Source organism: Triturus cristatus, chromosome 1_2 (assembly GCF_964204655.1).
Source record: "Triturus cristatus chromosome 1_2, aTriCri1.1, whole genome shotgun sequence".
In the NCBI taxonomy this organism is placed as follows: domain Eukaryota; kingdom Metazoa; phylum Chordata; class Amphibia; order Caudata; family Salamandridae; genus Triturus; species Triturus cristatus.
This window is the reverse complement of record NC_140580.1, coordinates 1,101,141,167-1,101,169,112: the sequence shown is the minus strand read 5'-3', so window position 1 is coordinate 1,101,169,112 and position 27,946 is coordinate 1,101,141,167. Positions and strand designations below refer to the sequence as shown.

The 27,946-nt window shown below is 45.5% G+C and overlaps 1 protein-coding gene across 1 annotated transcript in view; it reads left to right on the top strand.

The window, feature by feature from the left end:
- Window positions 1-27,483, top strand: part of LOC146868746 (solute carrier family 2, facilitated glucose transporter member 8-like) — a 74,316-nt gene extending 46,833 nt beyond the window's left edge. Inside the window, exons 9-11 of the mRNA XM_085624156.1 lie at window positions 6,690-6,845; window positions 13,604-13,749; window positions 27,297-27,483. Of these exons, the coding sequence (XP_085480282.1) occupies window positions 6,690-6,845; window positions 13,604-13,749; window positions 27,297-27,443 (449 nt within the window). The 3' untranslated portion in view covers window positions 27,444-27,483. The remainder of the gene's footprint in view (window positions 1-6,689; window positions 6,846-13,603; window positions 13,750-27,296) is intronic.
- Window positions 27,484-27,946: the final 463 nt, after the last annotated feature.

Sequence of the window (27,946 nt, the reverse complement as noted above, 5' to 3'; positions counted from 1 at the left end):
AATGCCAATTTTTTGGAACTCCGCAAGCTCTGCGTAATGCGAAGCGTGGAAAACTCTGCAAACTCCGCAAGCGCAGCTGAATTCACCGCCCAGACTTAGAAATAATTCCGTTCTCCCTTTAATCTCAACTGCAAGAATCATTTCATAGACCAAACTTTTATTGTCCTTTCGAGTCAGTTTCATAATAAACTCAAGGAAGTTTTTCTGTACACAGTTCACTTCTTCCACCTCCCAGCTCAACAGAAAACCATAATGTTGGCAATATCTATATAGGGCAAACAGAAGGCGATGATGGACTTAGCACTGAAACTTTTCAGACACTCACCCCCAGTCTCAGATCTGGGTTGAATCCATCATCATTCTTTAGCTCAACTTTACCACCTCAGTTCTGACCCAGCTATATGCAAATCAGTCTTGACCCTGTGCCTCATGGGAACAGTCCAGCCCGAACTGCCAAGCCAGGTCTTCCCTGAGCCAGAAACAAGCATTCTGGGAATGGTTTCTGGGAATCCAGTGGCAAAGTGAGCAAGGGACCCACGGTTGGGCATACCCTGCCAACTTAGGGCGAACAAAGCAAACACAAGGAGATGATGGACAGAGCGCTGAAACTTTTCAGACACTCACCCCCAGTCACAGATCTGGGTTAAATCCATCATCATTCTTTAGCTCACTTTGCCACCTCAATTCAGACCCAGCAATATGCAAATCAGTCTTGACCCTGTGCCTCATGGGAACAGTCCAGCCCGAACTGCCAAGCCAGGTCTTCCCTGAACTGGAAACAAGCATCCTGGTACCGGTTTCTGGGTAACACCCTTCATCAGCCAAGCTAGCTTGAATCCAGTGGCAAAGTGATCAATATCTAAATAGGCCCTGGCGGGGAAGAGATAACCACCACTGGAGAGCCTCGTAGGATAACAAAGTTGTATCCACATAACATTGTCCTAATGTATAAAGTTCTTAATCCACCCAGCAACTGAGCCAGCTTTGATGATTTGATGAACAGACAATGGCGGGTGTGGATTGTACCCCAATAGAGTATTGGTTATAAAGGGCAATACCAAGTAATAGTTTTTTTTATTAGGTTCAAATTTGATGATAGACCTGGAGGGTCTTTAGTTTTGTACTTTTGAAATAAACCATATCGTTAAAGCCTAACTATGGTTTAATGGCCACCCCCCAAGGTAAATAGGGGAAATTGATTGGACACAATGGCCAAAGTTCCCTACTCAAGACTATAGTAAGACAGAAAACAAAGGTGGCCAGATAATTCACATGTATTGCTGGTAAAGACATTCCCCTTGATCACGATGTAATTGAAGCTACTGCATATTGCATCTAGGTTTTTTCAAATTCCATATAAACTTTAGCCAGAGGGCTGTGATTATATTTTAAAACCCTAAGGAAGGTATATCTGTATACCCCTATAGCAATACAAGTATTGAGGCAGAATAACCATTTTTATAACATTACACCTCCCAATAAGCCCCAAATGCAGTCTATTCCACTTGTTAAAGATCTCTATGGATTGATTATTGACTTTGCCATAAAAGAGGCATGGTGCGAGTTTATGGACCTACACCCTTTCAAGTTTTGTCAGAGGCAAAATGACCATCAAGCAAAGCATAAAACGGACGGACTCAACTACCAAGGATTAGCTATGAAAGATCTCATCACCAACCTCTGATGTCACACTACGAGCAGACGGACATTCAGTTACATGGCGGGCTTCATATCCCACCCTGCACCACTGCCTGGAGGAGGAGGGGCTCACTGGGCTGTTGCACTTGAGTGCTGTTGCTACCATGTAGGTCCATAAATAGAGCAGCCCTAACCAACAGTGCGGGATGACTGACAGACAGGGGCCACTTGGTATCCTGCACTGCATCACTGCCTGGAGGGGGAGGGGCCCTTGGCCCGTTACACCAGAGTGCTATTGCTACCATGTAGCACCATAAATTTTCGTTGCCCCAACCCACAGCGCAGGACACACCGCCCGTCATCGCCTGAAGGAGGCTGGGCCACACTCCTTTCTTGTGCCCCATCGCAAGGTACTGGTTTATGCCTTCTTCTAATTCTGGATTGGTACCATTACAAGGTATCCATACTTTTGGGCCACTGATTTCCGAACTGGTAAACGTTCTGGTCGTAATCATATGATGGAGAAACGCAGGGTCACTGCTGTTAAAGGAACAACAGGATCCACTCTAGATGGCTTTTTACAGTGAGCAGCTGGTGTAATCAGTAAGAACATATAACTTGCTGAGTGACGCTTATCACTATCCTCTTCTTGGGACTCAGATCATGGACCCTCTCTTATGATTGTGACAGCTGCTTCTACAATAGCTGCCACTTCCCCATATCTACCCGAGTGTTCGGCTGCTGCGGGGGCCATTCCAAACACATCTTCCAGCCCTACCCCTACCATCACCGCTGAGACCTTTGCCGAGGATGGGGAACCTCGTGAGGGGTCACCACGTCCTAACAACGCCAGTGACAGGGAAACAGGGAAGCTAAAAAAGCAATGGAGCAAAGAGAAAAGAGAGTGGAGAAAGGTACTAAGTCCAGAAGACAGTGCCCAGGACCTTCCTTGGCCCTGTAGCCCAGCCTGTGCATCGAATCCCGACCCTCACTGTTATCCGGTAAGCAACACTACTCAAATTACTTCTGGCAGTGTTGATCAAACCTATGAGAGCGTTGTGTCATTCCTTCCATATGTGGTGAGCACAATATTGGATAGACTGAGGTAAGTGGAAGCAGCCTTAAGAGACTTGAAGAGTACTTGGCCTTTCAGCACGCTGTCAGGGCCCCATTATTGGGGTCAACCCGGGGTTGGCTCAACTGTTTTTTTCCACGCAGCCTTTAGGCCAATGGGCCTCAGTAACTGTGATCTCTAAAAAGCCTATGGGACTCAGCTAGGATCCCCTGAGAGAGATATTGACACAAATCACAAGCAGCCTGAGAGGTACGTCATCAAGGGCCAGGAAACCTCTGAGTCACTCGACTTCTCCCGGTCACTCTATGCTACAGTTACCCCCCAGACTGCCCCGTATGTTGTTATGTTGAAGAATGTGCCCCCGCTGAGAGATGATCTAAAGAAGGAGTTTGACCAACAAGCCAGCAAAGTGGTTCATTGGATTAATGGCAGACTGGGAGGATGAGAATTAGTACACAACCAGATTAATCTTCTGCATAGGGTTACCTGGGTTGGTTGCTCACAGAAGCGTGATGGGAATGAGTGCATAGTAATGAACTTTAAGGATAGACGAGTGGCTAAAGAGATCTTGATGAAGATCACCTTCACGATCCCAATCCCTTCAGGCATTGAGGCCCTTTCACTTGTTTTTTTATAATAAGCCACAGATCAGTTTGACTACTTCATCACTGTTGGCACAGCCCATTGCTACTTCTAATAGATTTGAGCCCATTGCCCATTTGGACCAGATAGATTGACTACCCCCTGAACCAAATATTTCCAGTCATCTGACCCAGTCGGAAGGGAATAGATCAATTGAGTTTGACTCTGTGGGGAAATCTTTGTTAACTGTTGTCACTGACATTTTTTTTCGCAGAAGAGAATTAGATCATGGCAATTGGGTGGAGATGCTATACTGCTTCAACCAGGGAGGCACGCACCTCACAGTGGCTTCATGGAATGTTGCGGGCCTGGCCAGTAACTGGGGCAGGATTAACTGGCATAATTTTGTGAAGCTTTATACTGTTGTATACCTACAAGAGACATGGCTCACTGAACCCATGCATATGGATGGTTATGACACACACTTTACGTCTGCACTTACGGGTTCTACGGGCAGGTCTTAGAACTTGTATCTCTCTTGTGCTTCGTTTTCAGGTCAAATGGCTGAATCTTAATTCCCCATACTATCAACTCATACTCTAACAGAGATTATCAGCCCAGCTGCTTTCAATGAATGTTTATAAGAATGTGTTTGATACCTCCAAGGTGGATTAACCTTGGGCCTTACTTTATGATGTGGATGAATGTATAAGTAACATAAGGGGAAATTATGTGGTGATGCTTGTGGGGAACTTTATTTTGATATTTGTTTAGTCTGCTATGTCCTCGGCTTGTGGGTTGTATGATAGTCTAGGGGGCCCAGTTACTCACTTTGCCCACTTGGGGATGAGTTCAATTAAGTCATCATGAAATATAAACTGCTGTTTTCTGTTGACTCGCTGATGTTGAAGCCAATTGTGTTACCTACCTTTGAAGGGAGGGGTACCCCTAGCCAGATTGCATTTATCCTTTTCTCCCTTTCTCTGAGGAACTGGGTAATGGATTACAGTCTGAGGGACTCGCTTCTTAGTGATCACAGGCTCCTGGTTCTCTCACTGCGTGTTTCCTTTTTGGACAAAGCCCAACCCTGCGTAATCCTCTCCCTCTCCAATATTTAAAAAACAGAGGACTAGTGAAGAGGTGGTTAAAGGTGGTTGTAGCCGCTTTCATGAGTAGTTTGCTGCCTGATTGTTTAAGCTGTTTAGCTGATGATTGTATGTTAGTGGGGACGGGAGATAATTGATTGTTTTGAGACAATATGTTTCTCTGAATGCAATTTGCTGTTGGCCCCGTTCAAGTCAAGCAAGGAAAAAAGTAATTAGTGGTTTGACGCTGACTGCACTGAAGCCCATAACCAGCTTTTGGCAGCCCTGAATGGGACCCTGACAGAGCAGTTTAAGGTACGGGAACATCCAGGACATCCTAGGTTTTGTGTACACAGGGCAAAAGCAAAAAAAGTGCTGCAGGTTCTCGTCTGGGTGCTGGCATGATGGCCAAGCCAAGCTCTTATATATCTTAGATTTCCATTTTGCACAGAAAGACTGCAAAGGGAGTGTGCCATGTCTACACCTAATATACAGTTGCCTAGCCAAGGTGGCTGAAAAATAGTTTAAGAAGGGTTCACACATACTATGGGACTCTAGATCTTGAAAGGCAACAGTTAAAGCTCCCTGTCTGCTATTGCTCATCTCAATTGCCCATTTATGAGCCCAAAAATCTTCTTTGAGTGCAACCTTGGAAGGGATTGGTCAGTCCAGAATTTCTTAAAGCCAATTTGAGAGAGTATCTCTCTAATCAACCAGATCCAGTGGATCCTATGGTTCTTGTATAATTCTACTATCTCTTTGAAAACATGATAGTATTCCACTAGAGCAGGTGATGACTTGAGCCTCCTCCAAAATGATACTGGTCATAGCTGTGCTTTGTGGATAATCTGTTTTACACCCAGATCCCAACATAGATCCCGCTCTTTGGAAGCCCGATCAAAGATCTTAAGAAGTTGTTCTCGACTTTTCCCACACTGGATAATCCTGAAAAACCATTAAAATTATGTATAGCCTGCTTAGTGGTTTCACTTCAGAATGTAGAAAATGCAGAAAAACCCAGTTGACCATGTACACAAAGCTGACCACGGCGATCTCCGTGTGGATTTCATCCTCTCTACCCAACCTTCCCAGCGCACATGATACATTATTTGACCAAGATCTCCTTCTATAGTCTTTGGCTTTAAACATCTGGACTATACATCTATAGGAGTCGTGTTTATTACAGTTGACATCCTCTATGCATCCGGCTTCAGACCAAGGGGCTTATTTACTTGCCTCTTGCGCCGGCTGTGGGCAGTTTTTTTTATGGAAAAACAACGCCCTGGAACATCCACGTCTCACATCCACGTCTCACATCCACGTCTCACTCACTGAGTGGGATTTACTAATGTGGATTTACTGTGGATTTACTAATGCGGGTTCCTGCAGATTTCGCTGTATTGTGTTTTTTGGCCCTGGTTCCATTTTTGTGCGACCAGCACACTGTTCTTGCCCCTTCATAATGTATAAAGAAGTAGGTAGGGGGGTTGTTTGATGTGGTTATTGTATAGATTTACAAAATTTTGAGGATGTCCATATGACAGGTGACACCCCACATGCACCAGGAGATGGTAGAGGATAAGATGGCAGCGTGTGGCTAATCTTGGGTGGACGCTGAGCCCTTCTGAACCGCACCTGCAACTTCCTGAGGAAGTTGTGACTGGTCACCTGGTACTTGTTTGCCTTTGAAGTTTGAGATTACCCACAGACAGGTGGTACTTTTGTGGAAATTTCCAAATTTCGATCAGACCCTTTTCATCCTGGAGATCACAGATTTACTGCAGCTGGAGAAGCCGTAACTCTGCTTCCTAGATGGAAAGGACAAACAATCACCCGAGGCATGCTGGGGGTGCAGAAGAACTTTCTTCGTTGGGAAAAATATTTTTTCCCCATGCAAAAAAAACAATTTGCATTTGCACAGTAGGATCCTATTCCTCCTGTTTGGAGTTGCCTGTAACTCCGACCAACAGGAATAGGAAGGAGTCTTTGTGAAAAGTCACATGAAATGCCCTAAGAGCGCTTAAAGATCTGCCCATGGGGCAGTTTTGTTTGTGAATCCTCAAAAAAGTCAAAGTGTATTCTGGTGAAGATCTAAATATCTGCTCGAACTTCAGTTTTGTTTGCCTGTAGTCAAGCAGCAATGTAAAGTCTAGAAAAAATAGTTATTAGAAATAGATATTTTTCTGTGGGATTAAAGTATAATAATATTGGACTGATCAATGATCAGTGAATCTCTAAGTGGGGTTTGAGCCCCTTTTTCTTTACATTATTGCTTTAATTAAATAAATCAACCAATTTTATTTTCACAGGGTTGGTTATTACTGTCAGTGCAATTTGTTTGTCTGTGTATTTCAACCTTACTCATGGCAGCAAGGAAAAAAAGGAAGATAAAGAGGAAAAACCTTCTACAAAAAAACAAGATCTTAATTGGTTGGAAATTGGCAGTTTGGGGGCCTTTGTAGCTGGTGAGTAACTTCTATTGAAATATTCGTCAAAATGTGTCATTTGCTTTCTGAGACAGACCAAGCACAGCAGTCTCAATAAATTGACATAGAAATATATGCTTCTTAGCACCATATAGTTCAACCACACAAAAAAAACTTCAGTATCATCCGGTCTGCTGACTTTCTTACCTGGTGTAGAACAAGCATTGGGAAAGCCAATAGTCCTCGCCTATGAGACCTTTTGGCTTTGCTAATGATTTTTAGTCATGCTGTGTATTAGCGTCACCGCTATGCCGCATGGCTAAAAAAGAAATAAGAAAAAGCCCTAAGGTGGGGCAAATGAGTAATTTTGTAGGCGGCTACAACACTCATGCAAGCGCCTACGAAATGAGGCGAGCATTTTTTCTTTTTATTTTCCAATCTAAAATGGATTATTAAATAAAAATTAGTGCCTAAAGCACTTTTAATTTGTTTTTCAGACAGGCTCTTTTAAACAAAAACAAATAAACAGTAGTGAGCTATTGTGGGGTCCAGGCAGGGACAAAGCAAGACAGAGAAAGGGCAGGCTGGGAAAAAGGACACAGAATGGAATGGAAGTAGGTAGTGGGCTACTGGGCTGCAACGGGCGGTAGAGTGGGAGGGCAGGGGTAAAAAAAAAAACATAACCGGAACATGGCAAAGCACAACGGTAAAGGAGTGTGGGGAAAGCAACAGCTATATAAGGGGTATATAAGGGGTAGGAGGCTGAAAAGCAAAAGGGTGAGTGGGGGAGAGCAGGACAATGTTGATAGTAGGATGTAGGTGGGCAGAGAAGCACACAAGAAAGACAGCTAGAAAACACATGCACTTTCATGGAGTGCTTTACAAGAAAGATAAAAAATAGTCCCAGAGAAGTGAGCACTCATAGAAGAATAGGAGCAGCCAGTCAGAGAGGTGGTAAACAGTCTGTGGTCCACGGAAGGGACAAAGACCAAATGTAAGGACTAAAACAAATAAAGCCAGCAAATTGAAAGCAAGCAAATGTGGATGAGAAAACACAAAGCCAATGGGCGAAATGCATTCCTTGGTATGCTTTTGGCATGTCCCCAAGATTTTTTGCAATCAGACATCAGGGCTGTCTTGTAAGAGTTTAACTAGAAATCAGAGGATAACTGTCCTGTGGTTTCACCATACTTTGGCATGCCTGTCTTTTATGCAGTGCTCCTGACAAAAGTGTGAGATAGAATGCACTGATTGCAGTGTGTGGCTATTGCCACAGAGATCCAGCACACACAAAGACCTAGCCAGAGAAAACCTAGATTACAAAACACATTTACTCCCCAAAAAACACTAACAGTTTCACGTTACATAAATATCTTCTAACACATAATTCTACTGAATTCCACTATCAAACAAATGCCCCCACCTAAGCTTAGACTAAAGGCACAATAGTAAATTAACTCAACCTGAAAAGTGTGTGGAAATAGCTTTTTAATGTATTTAAAAAACACACATAGGTTGAGATTATTGCAGGAAAAATCCTTGTATTGCTTTACTTTAAAGTTTTTGCTTTTGCAAACGGTGTAATTGCGCCTACAAATTCAGTTGGAACTGGATGAAGGTCTTTTCTCGTGATATAACCAAGCACGACCCCTTGAAGGCACAATGTTAGCTGCACCTGCTGCAGACAGGGTGGATGCTCCTTACATATTGCTGCTCAATTTCCAAATAAAGCAGCTCAGATCTAACTTTTGATTTTTACTAAGACTGTTCCCTGTAATCTTTAACCTTCTTAGGTGTTGCATGTTATGCATGGTAGACTTTCTGCCCATTCATCCACACGCCACAAAAACTGCCTTCATAGTGTAGATATTAAAACCCTAATTAGCAAAATCCCCATCCACACCTAATAGTCCATCATTGAAACGGTGACAGCAAAGCAGACCTGAACTTCCAGGAAGGATTTCTTCCTAACACAGCTACCACAATACCTTGGCACACATTCCTTGCCTCTTGTGTGAAAGCAGGTCCATGGAGTAGAGGTCCTTGCAATTAGCATGTACCATAAACCCTTACACATCAATAAAGGAAATCATACTTTAACCCACTTCTTACGTAACAGAACTGCAGTTCTCCATACTTCCTTATCTGTTTAACTTTAAATCGAATTGCTGATAGTTTGCAACTTTTCTACACATGCATGGCTTGCAAATTGGGGAAATGGGTTTTAAGCACTTTAACTCTATGCTTTATTAACTTTATTAATTATTCCAACAGGGCCAGGTGAAATACCATAACCACATGTTCACATTAGTAGCTCAGTTTCATGAGTCGGAATGGGCGAATAACTTAAGGTTCTGGCTCTTTTGAATATTAAACTTTCACATGATTCCCCAATTCCACTCTATGTTCCCCTTGCAAATTCTCCAATATCATTACTGAGGGATTTGCACAGGGAAAGCCTCTAGGTCAAAATGTGATGTTTGCACCCAACTTATAAGAAATCGGGCAAAAATGCCATGTTCTCCTTATTTCATAATCATTCTTGATCGAGTTTATTTTTATTAACTTACAGTATATTTCTATTTCTGTATAACAATAGGTCGAGACCAAAAGTCTTTAAAATAATAATTGAATTGACATATACTATTGTCAAAAGGTCATTGAAGCACTTTGTATACTCTAATATGATTATTTATGAATTAACACGTTGTTTTAAATATTTCGCTACATGGTAAAGGAATGCTGAGGCATTACTTACTTTGGCCTAGTTTTGATTGTTATTTGCAAGTGTCTTGCATGTTTATGAGAGTTTGCAAGATATCAACACACTGTGACTAGCTAGCCCCATAAGCAAGTACGATCAACCATTTTAACATGTGTTTAAGTGAATGACGTATTATATTGTTTAACAAACTCCAAATAAATATATAAAGACAATTTTGCCATTGAGAGACTTAAGTTTCTGGGTGGACCAACCTTGATAAAGTAACATTGAAAGTAGCAACTAGCCTAGATATGTATTATATGAGGCTTCTACCACTTGCTCTGTCAAAACAACTGACAGATATTCACTCCATAAGCCTTCCATTGGCTGGCAATGCCCATACTCAAGATTATTATAACCCTTGTTCTAATATGTTTAAATGCTGCATGTAAAGTGAATCTACACCTATCACCCTATTAATAAAACTCCTCCCTCTGTTAAGGCTAAACTATTGTGTCCCTGTGTACATTATATTCAGAGCATATGGGAATTCTTAATTCTGATGAGGAATTCTTATCTAGGACTTCCGAGATATTCTTGTACCAACCCTTTTAATTATCTTTCCGATGATCATACTAAGCACTGCTCTGCTTTCTTTTTATCCCACCTGTCTTGGATATTATACATCTCACCACTGTGTTGGAAGCATCTTACATCGCTTCTGGTGAAGATTTCCCTTCTAAAGTGAGATCATAATATCTCTTATTTTCCAATTTCATGTCTTCATATTCAATGTGTGATTTGCAAAGAAATGTACTGATACTACACAGGTCAATATTTTAGCTTTGATCAAATCTGAAGTGCATAAGGCGGTTGACACAAGTTAATCTATTCAAAGATTGTTTGTATTGAGGAGGAAGATGTGTAGTACATTGTAGGAGGAATGATGCGTTGTCATAAATTCACCTAGCCTCTGTCTTGTACACCACTTTTAAGCCTCACAATTCAGGGAGATCTTCAAGTTTCCTGCTTTTGATTTATTGAAAGCCAGGTCTGAGAGCTTGTAAGAGTTTCCAACAACTTAACAGTTTCTCAGGAACTATTGCCAAGGTTGAGTTAATATATCTAGTGAAGAAAGGGTCATCTTCATTGGGAGATTTCAACCCCTCAAATGTTCAATCCTTCCATCAACAGCCTCTTGTCCAGGAATACTGTGTGGTATTTTGTTAAAGTTGACACTTGCATCGTTTTGGCTTCTGTTAAGCTGTAGAACATCTTTTATTCCCATCATTTGCACGACTTGTCTCTCGAAGAAAGGCTTTATAGATTTCCTGTTTCTTGAAATAAGATAGGACCTTTGTCCTTTTATTAGGGTTGTTTGCTCCATTTATATCCAATTTTGTAACTCTTATGAGTTTGTTAGTCCTTGTAGGTATCTGTATTGGTGTGTCCTAGCTGAACTGCTTATCTGATGAGGAATGTTTCACATCTTATAAGTGACCCTCAAGCCATTACCATGTGGTAATATATGAGCCTTCAGTTTGTACGTTTGTCCACTATATCTATTCAGATGACAAGTGTTTAGGTATGTGGTATGTAGTAAGATGAACCATGGTGTACAAAGTAAGTCTGTCAAATGTAAGATCTACATTTTTACCACATTGACCACATTATTGGCAACCTAATGCATGGCAGAAACTGTTGTTCCATAAGGAGCCAGGACTGCATATTAAATTTTCAGTTTTGTCTGAGTTTGATTTTAACATCCACCCAAAAGACACCAGTACTTGTAGCAGAATGTCTATCTAGCAACAAGATATGGAGGAGGATTGCAGGTTACGCAGCCCATGTTTAAGGGAATAGATGTACTCTGAAGGTCCATGTACAATCAGATTTTACTGGTTTGTACACATTATTCGTATACAGGATCTCATGATGAGTGCTGTCACCAGTTACATCAATGTGACGAAAGAGCAGAACAACTTATCATCCTCTATTATGTTGTCACGTTGAGCAAGGCCCTGTGTGGCCGAAATGCGTCGGTGTGACCGACTGGCTCTCTTTGCTTAATTAAATACCTGAAGTGAAGGACTCCTGAGTGCGGCGTATCTTTGTTGAAAAATTGATCAAGCGTCCAAACACTCTGCATAGAACAGTGTGGCGCACACTTGAGTTGTTTCTATGAAGGTTACTTTATGGTAGTCCCGTAGCTGAACAAACGCATTACTGCCATGACAGCCTTCGTCAATGTCAGTACGACAATGGATTCATAAAGTTTAAATACACTTCAATTAGTTACTTTTTGGACAAAATGGAAAATGGAAAACGGATTTATATTAAAAGCATGTGATTGCATGGTAATAGTGGCGGCCATCTTACAGTGGATAAGGAGAGAGCCCATTTTGTATCATTCATAGGTATTCTTCTCCTAAAACCATCGATTTTATATCCTGCCTACAAACAAATTGATCGCTGTCAATGAATAACCATAAATATTGATAAATATAATTGGTTATCCGTGCATATCAATAAATACCCAATAAATTAATAAATATTGATGAATATTGATCAAATGCAATTAGAATCTAAATATTTATAATATCATACAAGAAATATAAAATATATATATATTTTCTCAATCCTAATAAAGCCCTGAATGGGCAGAAATGATGTGACCCATTATTAGATCTCGATCGAATTGACAGGCCGAAAGGAGGCCGCAATAGTGCCCTTAATGGGCTAGCTAGAATCCCCTTTATATCCCTGTTAAACATGATGTTTGCTTAAATATTTATAAATTGGTTCGTTTCCAACATACCGGCTATGAATTTACGAGAAAAACATTCCCAATAAGAGAATGAAGCTGCAAAAAGAAGAAATGTTTCAACAAAACATTTTTTTGCGATTTTCCTTTTTCAATCATTTTGTTGAAAGTTTTATATGAGTTTATACCTTTTTACCATTTTTTTTGTGTATATTTTTTTTATGTATATAACTTATTCTTCTTCTAGGTCAGGTAGTGGGGGGAGGTGTAAACAGAGGTGTGGAAAGGGACAAGGTGGGGGAGAGGCGGGGCAAACTCAAAATTATGAAGGAAAATTACTGTATAGCCTATTATGTGTGAGATATGTGCTAAACTCATAGGGCTATTCCTTTATATTTGGGCTGTGTCTCCTATTGGTGCATATCTCGAATTCACACTATTATTACTTCACTCTTGTCTACTAATCTGTTGACATAGGTGGCAGGCTCATACAGTATTCAGAGATATAGAATGGCCATGTACATTGTAATAGTCTAACCTACATGTATCCACAGTTCCTCTTCGCAGTTAAGGCCATGGGGGTAAGAGTGTGAAAGTCCACTATGTACTTGGACTCCAACTGTCTCAACATTGTTACCCTGTCCCCCCCTCTTTTTGGCGGAGGGACATGGTTTATACAGAAAAATTTCAGCTGTTGACTATTGCTGTTGTGGTATTCTGCGAAATGTCTTGCAACTGGGTAGCTGTTATCTTTTTTTCTTTTTTGGAAATAGCATGCATGTATATGTATGTATGTATATATATATATATACATATATATATATATATATGTATAGGTTGTACGATGGTACAATGCAGGTAATTACTTCACATGCCTTTGCCACGCATTTTTTTGCGCGCATGCTTTTACCGCAAATATGCATTTACAACGCATTCCAATACCATGCATTGTTTTTAGATTTAAAAACAATGTATTTGTGGGAGAAGACCCCCCCCACCTCCCCCAACTTACCTTAAGGGCATGGTATTGACATGCGTTGGGTTGTAAATGCATACTCGCGGTAAAAATATGCCTGCTAAAAAATGCGGGCCAAAGGCATTTCGAGGTAAAAACCTTGTTGTAAAAGCTGTTCCATATATATATATATATATTTTTTTTACCCAGATAATTTCTGTTGAAGTAATATTGGGGTATTTACATAACTATTTTTAATTCATGCATTAAGTAGGTATGGTGATCTTTTATTCTGTTGTGTACTCATTTCCTCTCTTTATTCTGTGCCTCAAACGAAATTGTTACAGATACGTGTTTTTTTCTTGATTATTCAGGATATGCGATTGGCTGGGGTCATATCCCTGCGTTGATGATGTCAGAGGTGTTCCCGTGGAGAGTAAGGCCACTGGGCACTGGTTTTTGTCTTCTGATCCACTGGTCATTTGCCTTTCTGTTTACGATGGTGTATTTTGATGTCATGGTAAGTACAGTTCATAGGAAACATTGGTCAGTATATACCTATACAATAATACTGTGTAAAGCCTTTTAGATGCTTTCTTAGACTTGCACATTTTGATTGGTCCTTGTATTGTCCAAGATCTCTTACCGAATGGACAAGGAGCTTCTACCGAAACATCCCTGCATCCCCTGAAGTGCAAAGGAGAATTACAGTTCTGTATCAGGAACTGGTAGCAATGATCTCCTTGTTCACATTCTTTGGTGTTGCTTTGTGTGGAGGGAAATTGTCGCTGACCAAGAACATTTCTCCCACTGTAGGCAGATAGGAACATTATGCTACCTCTGATCACCAGCACATGACTTTTCCCAATCTGCAGCCTAACTGTAATGTATTTCCTTCCTTCTTCCTTGAAAAGACAAAAAAGATTGAAAGTGAGCTCTAAAAAGCAATTGAGCACCTCCCAATTATACCTCCAAATAGCCCCGCCTGTCTCTGACTGTTCAGTACCCAGGCCTACAAGGACTCACCCTCAAAAAAACAGTATGTCATGCGACACATTCTAAACCTTTGATGAAAATACCATTCCTAATATCTTAACAACACTTAAACCATCAAACAACTTCTGTGACCCTCTACCAGCTAACTTCTTCAATGGGATTAAAACGTATTTACTCTCCCTCTCTCTGGACTAAGATAGTGAATGCTTCACTACTTCAAGGGACTTTACCAGACTGACTAAAATCAGGCCAGGTAACCCCCATTTAAAAAAAAAAAAACACAGCAGATCATACAAACGAAGATAACTTCCAGCCGCGGCCCATGCCGGGCCGGGTGCGGGGGAATTTTGACAGACGACAACAAAGGAAAATGTAATATTTATTTAATTTTCCCTCGTGGTCGTCTGTCGAATCCCCACCTGACCAGACCCCACTGCTCTTATCGGCATGGGCCACGGCTGATAACTTCCTTCCCATCTCCACCTTTCCCTCTCTGGCAAAGCTCCTTGAGAAATGTCTCTATACTCAACTAAGCAATCACATTGCTCAGTTCCACCGTATTGACTATTGCTCAGTTCCACCTTTTTGACTAATTCCAATACAGCTTCTGCCAAGGTCAAAGCATCGAAACAGTCCTTACACATATAGTTGATGATGCACTTAAAATACTAGATCAGAATAAATCTTGCCTCCTAATCCTCCTAGATCTATCCTCAGCCTTTGATATGGTTAAACATGACAGCCTCCTAGACTTACTTGAATGCAGATTGGGATTATCAGGGGTTGCCCTTAATTGGTTCACCGCATTTCTACACAACAGAACTCAAACAATCAAGGTTCCTCAATCCCTGTCCACTACCACTCCAGTCACTTTAGGGGTCACTTAGGGGTCCACCTTATCATCTACTCTATTTAACCTGTTCTTGTAGCCTTTAACCAAAATTCTGAAATATTCCAATGTACAATACCACATGCATGCAGATGACACCCAACTATACCTACAAATCTCCTCCCCTGAAGATATCCGTTTCCTCAACACAACTTTGCTAAAAACCCAAAAGTGGCTGACCAGAAACCACATCAAACTAATTTCGCTCAAAACCCCATTCCTCTTAATGGCCCCTCCAACCTCGACATGGAAGATTGGATGGAACATTTTACAGCCTTCAACTGCCTTCACTACTTTATAGATTCTACGAGACCACAGGGAATAACACTTGACAAGAATCTCAACATGCAAGAATACATTAGCTCGAAGAAAAATTAAACCTTTCCTCCCCATTGACCTAAAATCTGCTGTTCAAGCTCTAGCGATCCCCAGGGCACACCATGGGAGTGCAAAACGATGTGGTCTGCCGAGATCGAAGTTAGCTCCACAAAGGTCTTTCCTTAACTCTGCTGCAAGGCTCCTCACTGGATCCAAAAGGAACAACCACATCACTCCAGATCTGAAGGCACTAAAATGGCTCCCCTATGAGGCAAGGATACAGCTGAAAATTTGTAGCATGACCCATAACGCCCTACATTTCAACACACCAAAGTACCTAGCTGATAAACTGGAGCTGTCTGGCGGTGGCAAATAGTCTAGAAGCGACAGCACCTCAAAAAATTCAGAAAAATAAAACCTACAACCGAGCTTTCTCCGGATTGGCCCCTAGAATCTGGCACTCCCTGCCCTCTGAAGTCAGACTGAACCCTTCAATCACATCAATCAGAAAATAAGTCAAATTGCTCCTAATGAACAAAACTGTACCCTGAACCCACCGTCTCGTTTCTCTAGATTCCGATTTGCCACAGTTCTCCAACCAGGGTTTGTACTGGCCGTCTACATCCTGATTTAGAACTCACTGTGCTCCCGATTTGCAACGGATGTTGTCAGCGTTCGTTTGTTGATTATCTTGTTTTCCACTTATTGAACCATTTGTAAAGCAATCGGATACCCTTCTGGGGTAAAGGTCGACCTATATAAAACTTTACAGATATAATAAATAAATGAAATTCACCACCACAGAAAAAGACTTCCATTGATCTTCTCTGCAGCTGAACATGAGCTCTGAATTCTCTTCAAAATTAAATCTAAACTTTTCACTCCTCCTGTTACTTAGATGAAAACCTCTACTTCTCTGTATGGCCGTAGGAAGGTCATACTTCACCTCCTCAGAAGGAGGGGAAGGCTTCTGATTACAAGAGGAAAATATCTTCCACGTGTTAGACCTGCCAGCCTTTGGTTGTTCCCTCCTTATTTCTTTCTTCCTTTACTCTCTAATTTTTCTATCCACTAGTTTTTTTTGGTGTGGATTTAGAGGCTCTGGGTGCCCCATTATCACTAATTGATGGTGTGGCGCAAGGTGCTTCCCTAAAATGGAGGGAGGGAGAAAGCTCCTCCACAAAATGGTGGCCTAAACTGTCACCTCAGAACCTGGGCCATAGGCTGTCATGAGGGGTTCCAGAACCTTCTGGGCCACTCTGGCCAGTCAGGGCCCAGGCTATATATAGAGGTGAGGTGCGTCGGCCATTTTGTAGAAGGTGTGAAGTGAGGTAGTCAGGAGTAAGGCACCTGAGTGGGGAGGTGGGAGCGCAAAAGGGGGGAAACTGACTGTTCTTAGGGCCTGCTTTTTCCCCCCCTTGGTTGACACTACCCCCTACCTCGTGACCTAGCCTTGCCTTCAACCTCTGACCTGGGATCACATTAACTGGTTGTGCTTCCCACCTAGACGGGACCCCTGAGGGGAACTGAGGGAGAGAGTGGCCATCTCCAACCTTGTCCACCGTTTTCCTGACTGTGCCTGGGTTCCCCCTGTCTTGCTCCGCCATTGGCATGTGGCCTGCCGCCTTCCAACCAACCTGCCCTGAGCCAGGGCGTCGCTGTGAGGGAAAAAGGGGCGCTAGGCGCCGAGCACATCGCCACCCCCGAACTGCAGGCCACCCCTTAATTTGCATCACCATCGCCGGGGCTGCCCCCAAAGAATAGCTCACTGCTGCGGCCCGGGCCGGAAAGGTCACCCTCATGGTCACAGGGGCCCGCGAAGAGGACCGGGGCCCCGCCGCTGCCGTCGCAGCCTCAGTAACGCAGCACATCTTGTGAGAGGGCCGCCGGAATTCGAAGAAGACCGCGTTAGGCTTGGAAGCCAGCCTCCCGCATACCGTGACGGGGGCGGGCTGCCTGACGCCGCCCCTGCCGACTCCTGAAGCCATAGAGGCCGCGCCCCCACAGGCCACGCTGACAATGGCAGCCGCGGGCGCGCCTCCGATCCCCCACCAACTCGATGGTATCGCGGAAGGAGGAGGCCCTCGACCCGGAGATCGCCGGGAGGCCGGAGAGCCCTTGTCAGGGCCAACGTTGAGCCACAGAGTAAGGTAACCCCCAGGGGAGGAGGGCGGGAGGCCCGAAGCTTGCCCCTCCCCCGGGGGAAGCCCGTTGTCAACTCTGCTGAGAGTCCCCTCTACCCTTCGCACCGGGATCCGCAGACCAAGTTGGTGCTGAGACGCGCTGGGGGGAACTGTGCGGAGCCGCGCTCAGGGACCGTATGTTCAGCTCTTCTGGAACTAACCCGATAGGGCTGCCACAACTAACCACGAGTAAGGAGCTGATGTGAGGCCAGAGTTCAGGCAACAAAGTACTCCCAGCTCTGAAGCGCTAGGGCTTGCATAGATTCAGCACTATGCTTGAAGCTCCACTGAAGCGCTATATTTAATGACCTGATTTCAAGCACATTGTAATGGCTATGTGAAGCGCTATATTTAGTGACCTGATTTCAAGCGAATTGTAATGGCTATGTGAAGCGCTATATTTAATGACCTGATTTCAAGCGCATTGTAATGGCTATGTGAAGCGCTATATTTAATGACCTGATTTCTAGCGCATTGTAATGGCTATGTGAAGCGCTATATTTAATGACCTGATTTCAAGGGCATTGTAAGGGCTATGTGAAGCGCTATAGTTAATGACCTGATTTCAAGTGCATTGTAATGGCTATGTGCAGCGCTATATTTAATGACCTGATTTCAAGCGCATTGTAATGGCTACGTGCAGTGCTATATCTAATGACCTGATTTCAAGTGCAATGAAATTACTATGTGCAGGGCTATGTCTATGACCCTAATGAGATGTAAATGAAAACTGATTGATTTCCTCTGAAAGAAAAGAAAAACCGGATAAAAAGAATGATAAAGCTTTTCTAACTTTTCTAACTCCTTTGTGTAGTGTCGTTTTTAGTGGTGATACACTGGAGTGCCGAGGTGAGTGAGATGCAAGCACGACATGTCCTCTGGAATAAGGCCTTTCCACCTGAGCCAAGCTACCATAGGTCTTTAGGTCCAACAAGTTGGTGTTCAGCGGTGGGATCCAGAGCTTGTGCTTGCGTCCACTCATCAGCAATTCAGTGTGCGCCACGCACCCTACACCTGATTTTTGTTTTTGTTTATTGGAGTTTTCTCCAGGTTGTCTCCCTGATTGGAATTTTTGAAATTATCTCTGTCCCGTGGTGTGGCTTCCTTTTGAAAGAAGGTTCTTCTTACTTTGAGAGTTCTTTTCCGCAGTGTTTAGGGCCCCACCTGGCAGGATGGAGTTTGAGCTGGGTAGTCTAGAAGAGTACACTGTAACCCAGTTAAAGGAATTCTGTCAGGAGAGGGGGGTATTTTTCAAGCGGGGAGCAAAGAGAGAGGAGCTCCAGACTAGCTTGAGAGCCTGGGTGATGGCCCACCCTAGCGGGGGACGGGAGGAGGAGGGCCCGGGACCGGACACCACGGAAGGGGCAGAGACACTTCTTCCCACTGAGAGCAGCAATATGGTTGCAGGACTCAGGGCGCCTTCAAGCGCCGGTAGTAGCGCTTCGGGAGGAAGCCTGTCTTCGGCCGACTTAGCCGACAGGAGGGAGGAGAGGCAATTCAGGATGGAATTAGCCCGCTTGGAGAAGGAGAGGGAAGAGCGGAGGTTCCTTCATGAGCTCCATTTAAAAGAATTAGAACTCAAGGCCCTTCAGTTAGGGACCCCCAGTAGTCCTGTTGGTGGCAGCGTACAGAAAGAAGTTCCCAGGGAACCTAGACCCCACTTACCAAAGGACGTAGTTGCCAGCTACGGTGTTGGGGACGACATCGCCAAGTGGTTGGCTGCCTATGAGGTCTCCTTACGAGCCCATGGGATCCCGGAAGCTCAGTGGGGGGGTGGTCTGTACAGGTACATGCCTCCGGTGGGGAGGGATGCCCTTTTAGCCCTAGAACAGCGGGAGCAGACCAATTACCCCACCATGAGGGTCGCCTTGATTGGGAAATTTGGGCTGACCCCTGAGAAGTACAGGCAGAGATTCCAAGCTGGCCGCCCAGAATTGGGTGGACTTCCTGGACTACGCAAAAAAAGCTTTGGAGGGCTGGGTGCAGGGCAGTGAGGTAAAGGACTACGAGGGGTTGTATAACCTGTTTTTGAGGGAGCACCTCCTCGAGAAAAGTTTTCCGGAGCTGCGTCAACACCTGGTGGACAGCAAGCTGACTAATCCTAGGAAGCTTGCAGAGGAGGCGGACATCTGGGCTAGTACCCGGGTGTCTCTAAAAGGAACTGGGGGGAATTTCCAAGGGACTGGTCAGGGCGCTCCCCAGAAGAAAGAGGGGGGAGACAAAAAGAAGGAGTTCCCTAAAGGCCCCCAAAAGAGTTCGCAGGGAAAGGGATCAGGATTCCCTCCTAAGGTTGGCCCCCACAAACCCCCTTATCCTGACCGTGGTCAGCAGCCTAGGGTTGTCCGTTGTTATGAGTGTGGCGAGATTGGGCACTATAAGGGGGATACCAAGTGTCCCAAGAGACCACACCCTCCCACTGGAGGAAAGACCCCTGGGGTGGTGAGTGCAGTGCTCGGGGAGGAGTTGCCCTTAGATAAGGGAGGTGAGTGGGCAGGGCTAACATTAGTGTCCCTGGGAGATTGCGAGATGGTTCCTAAGACCCATGTGCCCTCGAATACTACCAAGTACAGGCAATGGGTCACCATCAATGCCCAGAGGGTGGAGGCTCTGAGGGACACAGGAGCCAGCATGACTATGGTAAGGAGTCAGCGGGTGTCCCCAGAGCAGGTGATTCCCAACGTAGACCACCCGGTTGTGATGGCTGACAACCGAGAGGGTCACTATCCGGTGGCGCAGATTCCCTTTGAGTGGGGAGGGGTTGCGGGTCCTCTTCGAGTTGCGGTAAGCCCTGCCATGCCGGTCGACTGTCTGTTAAGAAATGACCTTGAACATACTGCCTGGAAGGAGGTCGAGTTCAAGGCTCATATGGAGATGTTGGGGTCGCCTGAGTGGACTTGTATCAACACGCGGTCCGTGACTGCCCGGAGGGGGGAGTTCACAGAGGTTGGAACCTGGGACAAAGGCCCAACCAGCTGCCAAAAAGGGTAAACGGGGACCGGGGAAGCCTGCCCCGGCATCTGCACCTCGTAAGATGTATGGGGCAACTGAGGTGGTCCCGGAGTCCACAGAGGGGAATGTGACTTCCCTGGAGGGCTTACCTACCCCTGCAGAATGGCAGGTGGAGGGAGGACCTACCAGGGAGGATTTTTGTCGGGCCCAGAAGGAGTGCCCCACCCTTGAGGGCTTACGGCGACAGGCCGAAGCCCAGGCAGCGGGTAACGATTCGGGGAACTTCCACATATATTGGGAAGATGGTCTCCTCTATAGCGAACCCAAGGCTCCGGTGCATGGATCATCCCGGGCCTTAGTGGTTCCCCAGCGTTACCAAGCCTTCCTTTTGGAATTGGCTCACGAGATACCCTTGGCAGGACACTTGGGACAGGACAAGACCTTTGCTCAGCTTGTCCCTCACTTCTATTGGCCTCAGATGAGGATTACGTCCGACACTTTTTGTAGGACCTGTGTCACCTGCCAAGCTAGTGGGAAAACAGGGGTGAAGCTGAAGGCTCCCCTGGAACCACTGCGTGTCGTTGGCATCCCCTTTGAGAGGGTGGGCATCGACATTGTTGGGCCATTGGATCCACCAACGTCTGCCGGTCACAGGTTTATCCTGGTTCTGGTGGATCATGCCACCCGGTACCCAGAGGCTATTCCTCTGAGGACCATTACCGCACCTGCGGTGGCACGGGCCCTGATGGGAATTTTCACCCGGATGGGGTTCCCAAGGAAGTTGTGTCTGACAGAGATACCAACTTCATGTCGGCATACATGCGGGCTATGTGGAAGGAGTGTGGAGTCACTTACCGGTTCTCCACCCCTTATCACCCCCAGACCAATGGTCTGGTGGAGAGGTTTAACAAAACCTTGAAGGGCATGATCAGGAGTCTGCCCGAGAGCCTGCGGAGGAAATGGGACGTCCTCCTGCCTTGCTTGCTGTTCTCCTACAGGGAGGTACCGCAGAAGGGAGGGGGCTTCAGCCCCTTCAAGCTGTTGTATGGGCACCCTGTTCGTGGACCCCTCAGCCTGGTGAAGGATGGATGGGAAAAGACTCCCAGAAAACTTCCCCCAGATGTGGTGAGCTACATGCTGGCCTTCCGTAGCCAAATGGCTAGGTTGTGGAAGCAAGCTTCCGAAAACCTAGAAGCCAGCCAGACGGTCATGAAGGAATGGTATGACCAAAATGCTCACCCAGAGGAGCTGGAGCCTGGCCAGAAGGTGTGGGTCATGGAGCCTGAAGAGCTTAGCGCCCTCCAGGATCGCTGGTCAGGCCCCTTTGAGGTGATTGAGAAGAAGGGCAAGGTCACCTATGTGGTGGATCTTAAGACCCCCAGGCAGCCCCATCGGGTGCTCCATGTCAACCGCCTCAAGCCCCACCAAGAGAGATCAGAGGTCACCTTGATGATGGTGACTGATGGGTCAGAGGAAGAGGAAAGTGAATCTCTCCCTGATCTTTTCACGTCCCAAGAGAAGGATGGGTCGGTACAGGGAGTGATCCTCTCACCATCTCTAACTCCCGAACAGCGGAGAGACTGCCGCCAGGTCCTGGGGCAGTATGCTTCACTGTTCTCACTTATCCCGGGAAGGACTCATCTGTGTACCCATGATGTGGACACAGGAGACAGCCCACCTGTGAAGTTTAAGTCCTACCGCTTGTCGGATAAGGTGAAGGCTAGCATCCATGGTGAAGTCACCAAGATGCTGGAGCTGGGAGTGATTGAATCTTCAAGCAGTCCCTGGTCCAGTCCGGTGGTACTGGTACCTAAAGCTGCCCCGCCGGGCACTACCCCAGAACTTAGGTTCTGTGTGGATTACAGGGGACTGAACTCTGTGACGAAGACTGATGCTCATCCTATCCCGAGGGCGGATGAGCTCATTGACCGGTTGGGAGCTGCCCAATACCTAAGTACCTTTGACCTTACCTCCGGGTACTGGCAGATCTCCCTAACAAATGGAGCAAAGGAAAGGTCAGCCTTCTCCACACCTGAGGGTCACTACCAGTTCTGCGTGATGCCCTTTGGGCTCAAGAACGCCCCTGCCACTTTTCAGCGGCTGGTGAACCAGGTCCTCTCCGGGATGGAGGCTTTCTCGGCTGCTTACCTGGATGACATCACTGTCTTCAGCAGCAGTTGGGAGGATCATTTAGGTCACCTTCAGGCTGTCCTTCAGGCCCTGCAGCAGGCAGGTCTGACGATCAAGGCCAGTAAGTGCCAGATCGGGCAGGGGTCGGTAGTGTACCTCGGTCACTTGGTGGGTCGGGGCAAGGTGCAACCCCTCCAGGCCAAGATCGAAACCATCATGGCCTGGGAACCCCCCAAGACTCAGACGGAGGTCCGAGCCTTTCTGGGCCTCACCGGTTACTACCGACGCTTCGTCAAGGGGTATGGTACTATAGTGGCTCCCTTGACTGAGCTTACATCAAAAAAGCACCCTCGACGGGTAATCTGGACCGAGGTGTGTCAACGAGCCTTTGACACCTTGAAACAAGCAATGTGTGCGGCACCTGCCCTCAGGGCCCCTGACTAATCCAAAGAGTTCATTGTCCAAACGGATGCGTCGGAGCATGGCATCGGGGCGGTGTTGTCGCAGCTCAATGAAGAGGGTCTGGACCAACCTGTGGTCTTCCTATCTAGGAGACTACTCCCCCGGGAACAGAGGTGGAGTGCGATTGAGAGGGAGGCTTTTGCGGTGGTGTGGGCTCTGAAGAAGTTGCGGCCATACCTGTTTGGCTCGCACTTCCTGGTTCAGACCGACCACCGGCCCCTCAGGTGGCTGATGCACATGAGGGGCGAGAATCCTAAGTTGTTGAGGTGGTCCATCTCCCTACAGGGAATGGACTTTAGGGTGGAACATCGCCCAGGAGTGGACTACACCAATGCTGACGGTCTCTCCAGGTATTTCCGCCTTAGTGAAGGGAACTCCCAAGGGATTGGGTAGCTCTTCCCACTTTCAGCTGGGGGGGACGCGTGTTAGACCTGCCAGCCTTTGGCTGTTCCCTCCTTATTTTTTTCTTCCTTTACCCTCTAATTTTTCTGTCCACTATTTTTTTTTGGTGTTGATTTAGAGGCTCTGGGTGCCCCATTATCACTAATTGATGGTGTGGCGCAAGGTGCTTCCCTAAAATGGAGGGAGGGAGAAAGCTCCTCCACAAAATGGTGGCCTAAACTGTCACCTCAGAACCTGGGCCATAGGCTGTCATGAGGGGTTCCAGAACCTTCTGGGCCACTCTGGCCAATCAGGGCCCAGGCTATATATAGAGGTGAGGTGCGTCGGCCATTTTGTAGAAGGTGTGAAGTGAGATAGTCAGGAGTAAGGCACCTGAGTGGGGAGGTGGGAGCGCAGAAGGGGGGAAACTCACTGTTCTTAGGGCCTGCTTTTTTCCCCCCTTGGTTGACACTACCCCCTACCTCGTGACCTAGCCTTGCCTTCAACCTCTGACCTGGGATCACATTAACTGGTTGTGCTTCCCGCCTAGACAGGACCCCTGAGGGGAACTGAGGGAGAGAGTGGCCATCTCCAACCTTGTCCACCGTTTTCCTGACTGTGCCTGAGTTCCCCCTGTCTTGTTCCGCCACTGGCGTGTGTCCTGCTGCCTTCCAACCAACCTGCCCTGAGCCAGGGCGTCGCTGTGAGGGAAAAAGGGGCGCTAGGCGCCGAGCACATCGCCACCCCCGAAGAGCAGGCCACCCCTTAATTTGTATCACCATCGCCGGGGCTACCCCCAAAGAATAGCTCACCGCTGCGGCCCGGGGCTGGAAAGGTCACCCTCATGGTCACTGGGGCCCACGAAGAGGACCGGGGCCCTGCCGCTGCCGTCGCAGCCTCAGTAACGCAGCACATCTTGTGAGAGGGCCGCCGGAATTCGAAGAAGACCGCGTTAGGCTTGGAAGCCAGCCTCCCACATCACGTGACGGGGCGGGCTGCCTGACGCCGCCCCCGCCGACTCCTGAAGCCGTAGAGGCCGCGCCCCCGCAGGCCGCGCTGACAACGGCAGCCGCGGGCGCGCCTCCGATCCCCCAACAACTCGATGGTATCGCGGAAGGAGGAGGCCCTCGACCCGGAGATCGCCGGGAGGCCGGAGAGCCCTCGCCAGGGCCATCATTGAGCCACAGAGTAAGATAACCCCCAGGGGAGGAGGGCGGGAGGCCCGAAGCTCGCCCCTCCCCCAGGGGAAGCCCGTTGTCAAGTCTGCTGAGAGTCCCCTCTACCCTTCGCACCGGGATCCCCAGACCAAGTTGGCGCTGAGATGCGCTGGGGGGAACTGTATGTTCAGCTCTTCTGGGACTAACCCGATAGGGCTGCCACAACTAACCACGAGTAAGGAGCTGATGTGAGGCCAGAGTTCAGGCAACAAAGTACTCCCAGCTCTGAAGCGCTAGGGCTTGGATAGATGCAGCACTATGCTTGAGGCTCCACTGAAGTGCTATATTTAATGACGTGATTTCAATCGCATTGTAATGGCTATGTGAAGCGCTATATTTAATGACCTGATTTCAAGCGCATTGTAATGGCTATGTGAAGCGCTATATTTAGTGACCTGATTTCAAGCGCATTGTAATGGCTATGTGAAACGCTATACTTAATGACCTGATTTCAAGCGCATTGTAATGGCTACGTGCAGTGCTATATCTAATGACCTGATTTCAAGTGCAATGAAATTACTATGTGCAGGGCTATGTCTATGACCCTAATGAGATGTAAATGAAAATTGATTGATTTCCTCTGAAAGAAAAGAAAAACCGGATAAAAAGAAAGGTAAAGCTTTTCTAACTTTTCTAACTCCTTGGTGTAGTGTCGTTTTTAGTGGTGATACACTGGAGTGCCGAGGTGAGTGGGATGCAAGCATGACATGTCCTCTGGAATGAGGCCTTTCCACTTGAGCCAAGCTACCATAGGTCTTTAGGTCCAACACACATTATTTGGGAAACTCTACAAACCCACCCCTCATTAAAGCTGAAATTCTTATTCTTCTGTTTGACTGGACAACGAACGTCCCATGAATGGCTAACACTTCTATTCCCCATCGGTAGCAGGATGGCCCAACTTTACCCCATTGCCAGCAGAAGGTTCTAGTTTTGTGATGCTGTGTTCACTTTGATTGTGCTTCCTCAACTTATGTGGTTAGATGCCGACTGTCTATATAAAAATACAAACCTGACCCATGACAAGTTCCAGCCCATAACTGGCAGGACCAAGTGCTTAATTGTAAAATTATAACTGACTGGGTCTTCTTCAGGAGGCCACTTCCACTTGCACCACCCATTGCCTCTGTCAGTGCTGCCAATTACAGTAAGAACACAACTACTAACCATCACACTACTGCAAGCGTGGGAGTTATGACTGTTCCAGGCCTCCAAAGCTAATAAGAATGGCTTTGGCAGCAGGTTTTAGGGAATTTAATGAATATTGAATTAATAGACAACTGTTGCTCTTCTCTCTAAATTAGACAAACAGCACCGCCTTCTGGCAGACTGACACAAGTGCCGGTGCTGAGCACTTGAAAACACTGGCTCAAATTAAGCACTACACCAACCCCACTCCCTGCAATAGTAAATCTAAATAGTTTCTAGTTAGGTGTTTCTATTCAACATTTACAAACGCATTCCAGCATCAAAGTGATATACCGTCCACTTCCTGGATTGTCTTCACCACCAGCAGGACACACAAATATGTACACAATAACATCTTGCCTTTCACTTTATGTGTGAGTCACATGTTCATGGACTGTGGGATTCTAGGACGTTTTATTATGGTTTTAGGACTGGGCTTTTATACCGAATAATGAATAAAACACAATGAATCTAGATGCTTTTCAGAGAGCCCAACAGCATGATGGTTATTAATAAAGGTTAGAAGCTATGGCAACCTCCTAATTCCAGTAACCAGTACTGAGTGAGTTCAACTTTTTTTTACTGTTTAGTCAGCGTGCACATAGTGGGCGTCAAACCCATAAAATACATAGCACTGACGAGGACCTTCCACATAACTATGTGATAAACTGGTGCAAAGGGGAAGAAAGGCAGCAACCTAGTGACAAAAGGCAATATAGATGATAAAGTAAAAACTGTGGCTAAGAATGTAAGTGTTTTGTTGTACATTCACTTTACAGTTCTCGGTTGCCATTCCATTTGATCAGCAGCTTCAAGGCAATTGAGAAAACGTCAACACTTACAACAATATGTACCTAAAAGGCAATCTTCAGCGCTCTGCAGATGTATTTGTATTTCAAAAATGCTCTTTGGTTTTCTAGCCTCAGAGAAGTTTGGTTGTACGATGCTGTCTTTTGAGATTAAAGGCGAGGTCTTAACATTTTACAGTTGATCATTCGGGGAAGTGATCTCTGAGGTAACATTTCTTTGCCTGGTACTCTCAGGATGTTCATGTAAAGACGTTTATCAATCTTTATATTCAAGGTGAGATTTCATCTTTACCATTATATTTTTTCTAATAAGATGCAGACATTTGTTAACTACCATAGACATTATGAATGATAGCCCAGCTGACCCTATCAGTGCATCTCCCCCACAACATTATATTGAAATCTCAGCTGTACTTAGATACAAACACATTCCTGACACCCCCCAATATTCTGTAGATAGAGAATACATTTACCCGGCAATAGAAGTGTTCTTATCAGTGTGTGGAAATGTTTATGACTTTTGTTTTCTTTGTTCTTTTTTCTAGGATGGCTTGACTCCCTTTCGAGCTTTTTTGTTTTTTGTAGGCTTCTGTGTCATTGGAATCATTTTCATAAAGTTTCGTGTTCCAGAAACCAAAGGAAAAACTATGGATGAAATCTCAGATATGTTCCGAAACAATAATTCTCAGTGAACCTAGGTTGTATGGTTCCACATGCCTGTGCTTCCTAACGTATGAGAGAAGACTTCTTGTCAATGTAGAATGATTTAACATTATCCAGTTTTTCTGTAAATAAAAATATGATCCATACTGTTGATAAAACAGCATTTTTTATTAAACATGTCTGTGTTTAATATATCATGGGAAGGTATCTTGCCTCTTAGTTCTCTTACACTCACAAAATAACATTTTAATGAGTTTCTCTTAAACATCATTTAAGATGATCTAATCAAACATCGTACATAGTACAGAAGTATAATCAAGGGAATTGGAATCTGCGGAGCATGCTGAAATGGAACGTGATAAATTGATAATGCAACATGATTAAAGCATAAGTTTATTGGGATGAATTACCATGGTAGATAGAACTAATGAAGACTTTGTAAAAGTGCCAACATATTTTGGTGGAGTGTTCATATAGTGTGCGCCAACAAAATAGTCCTACAGAAATGATCAGATGCTCAGGTGTTTTCTGA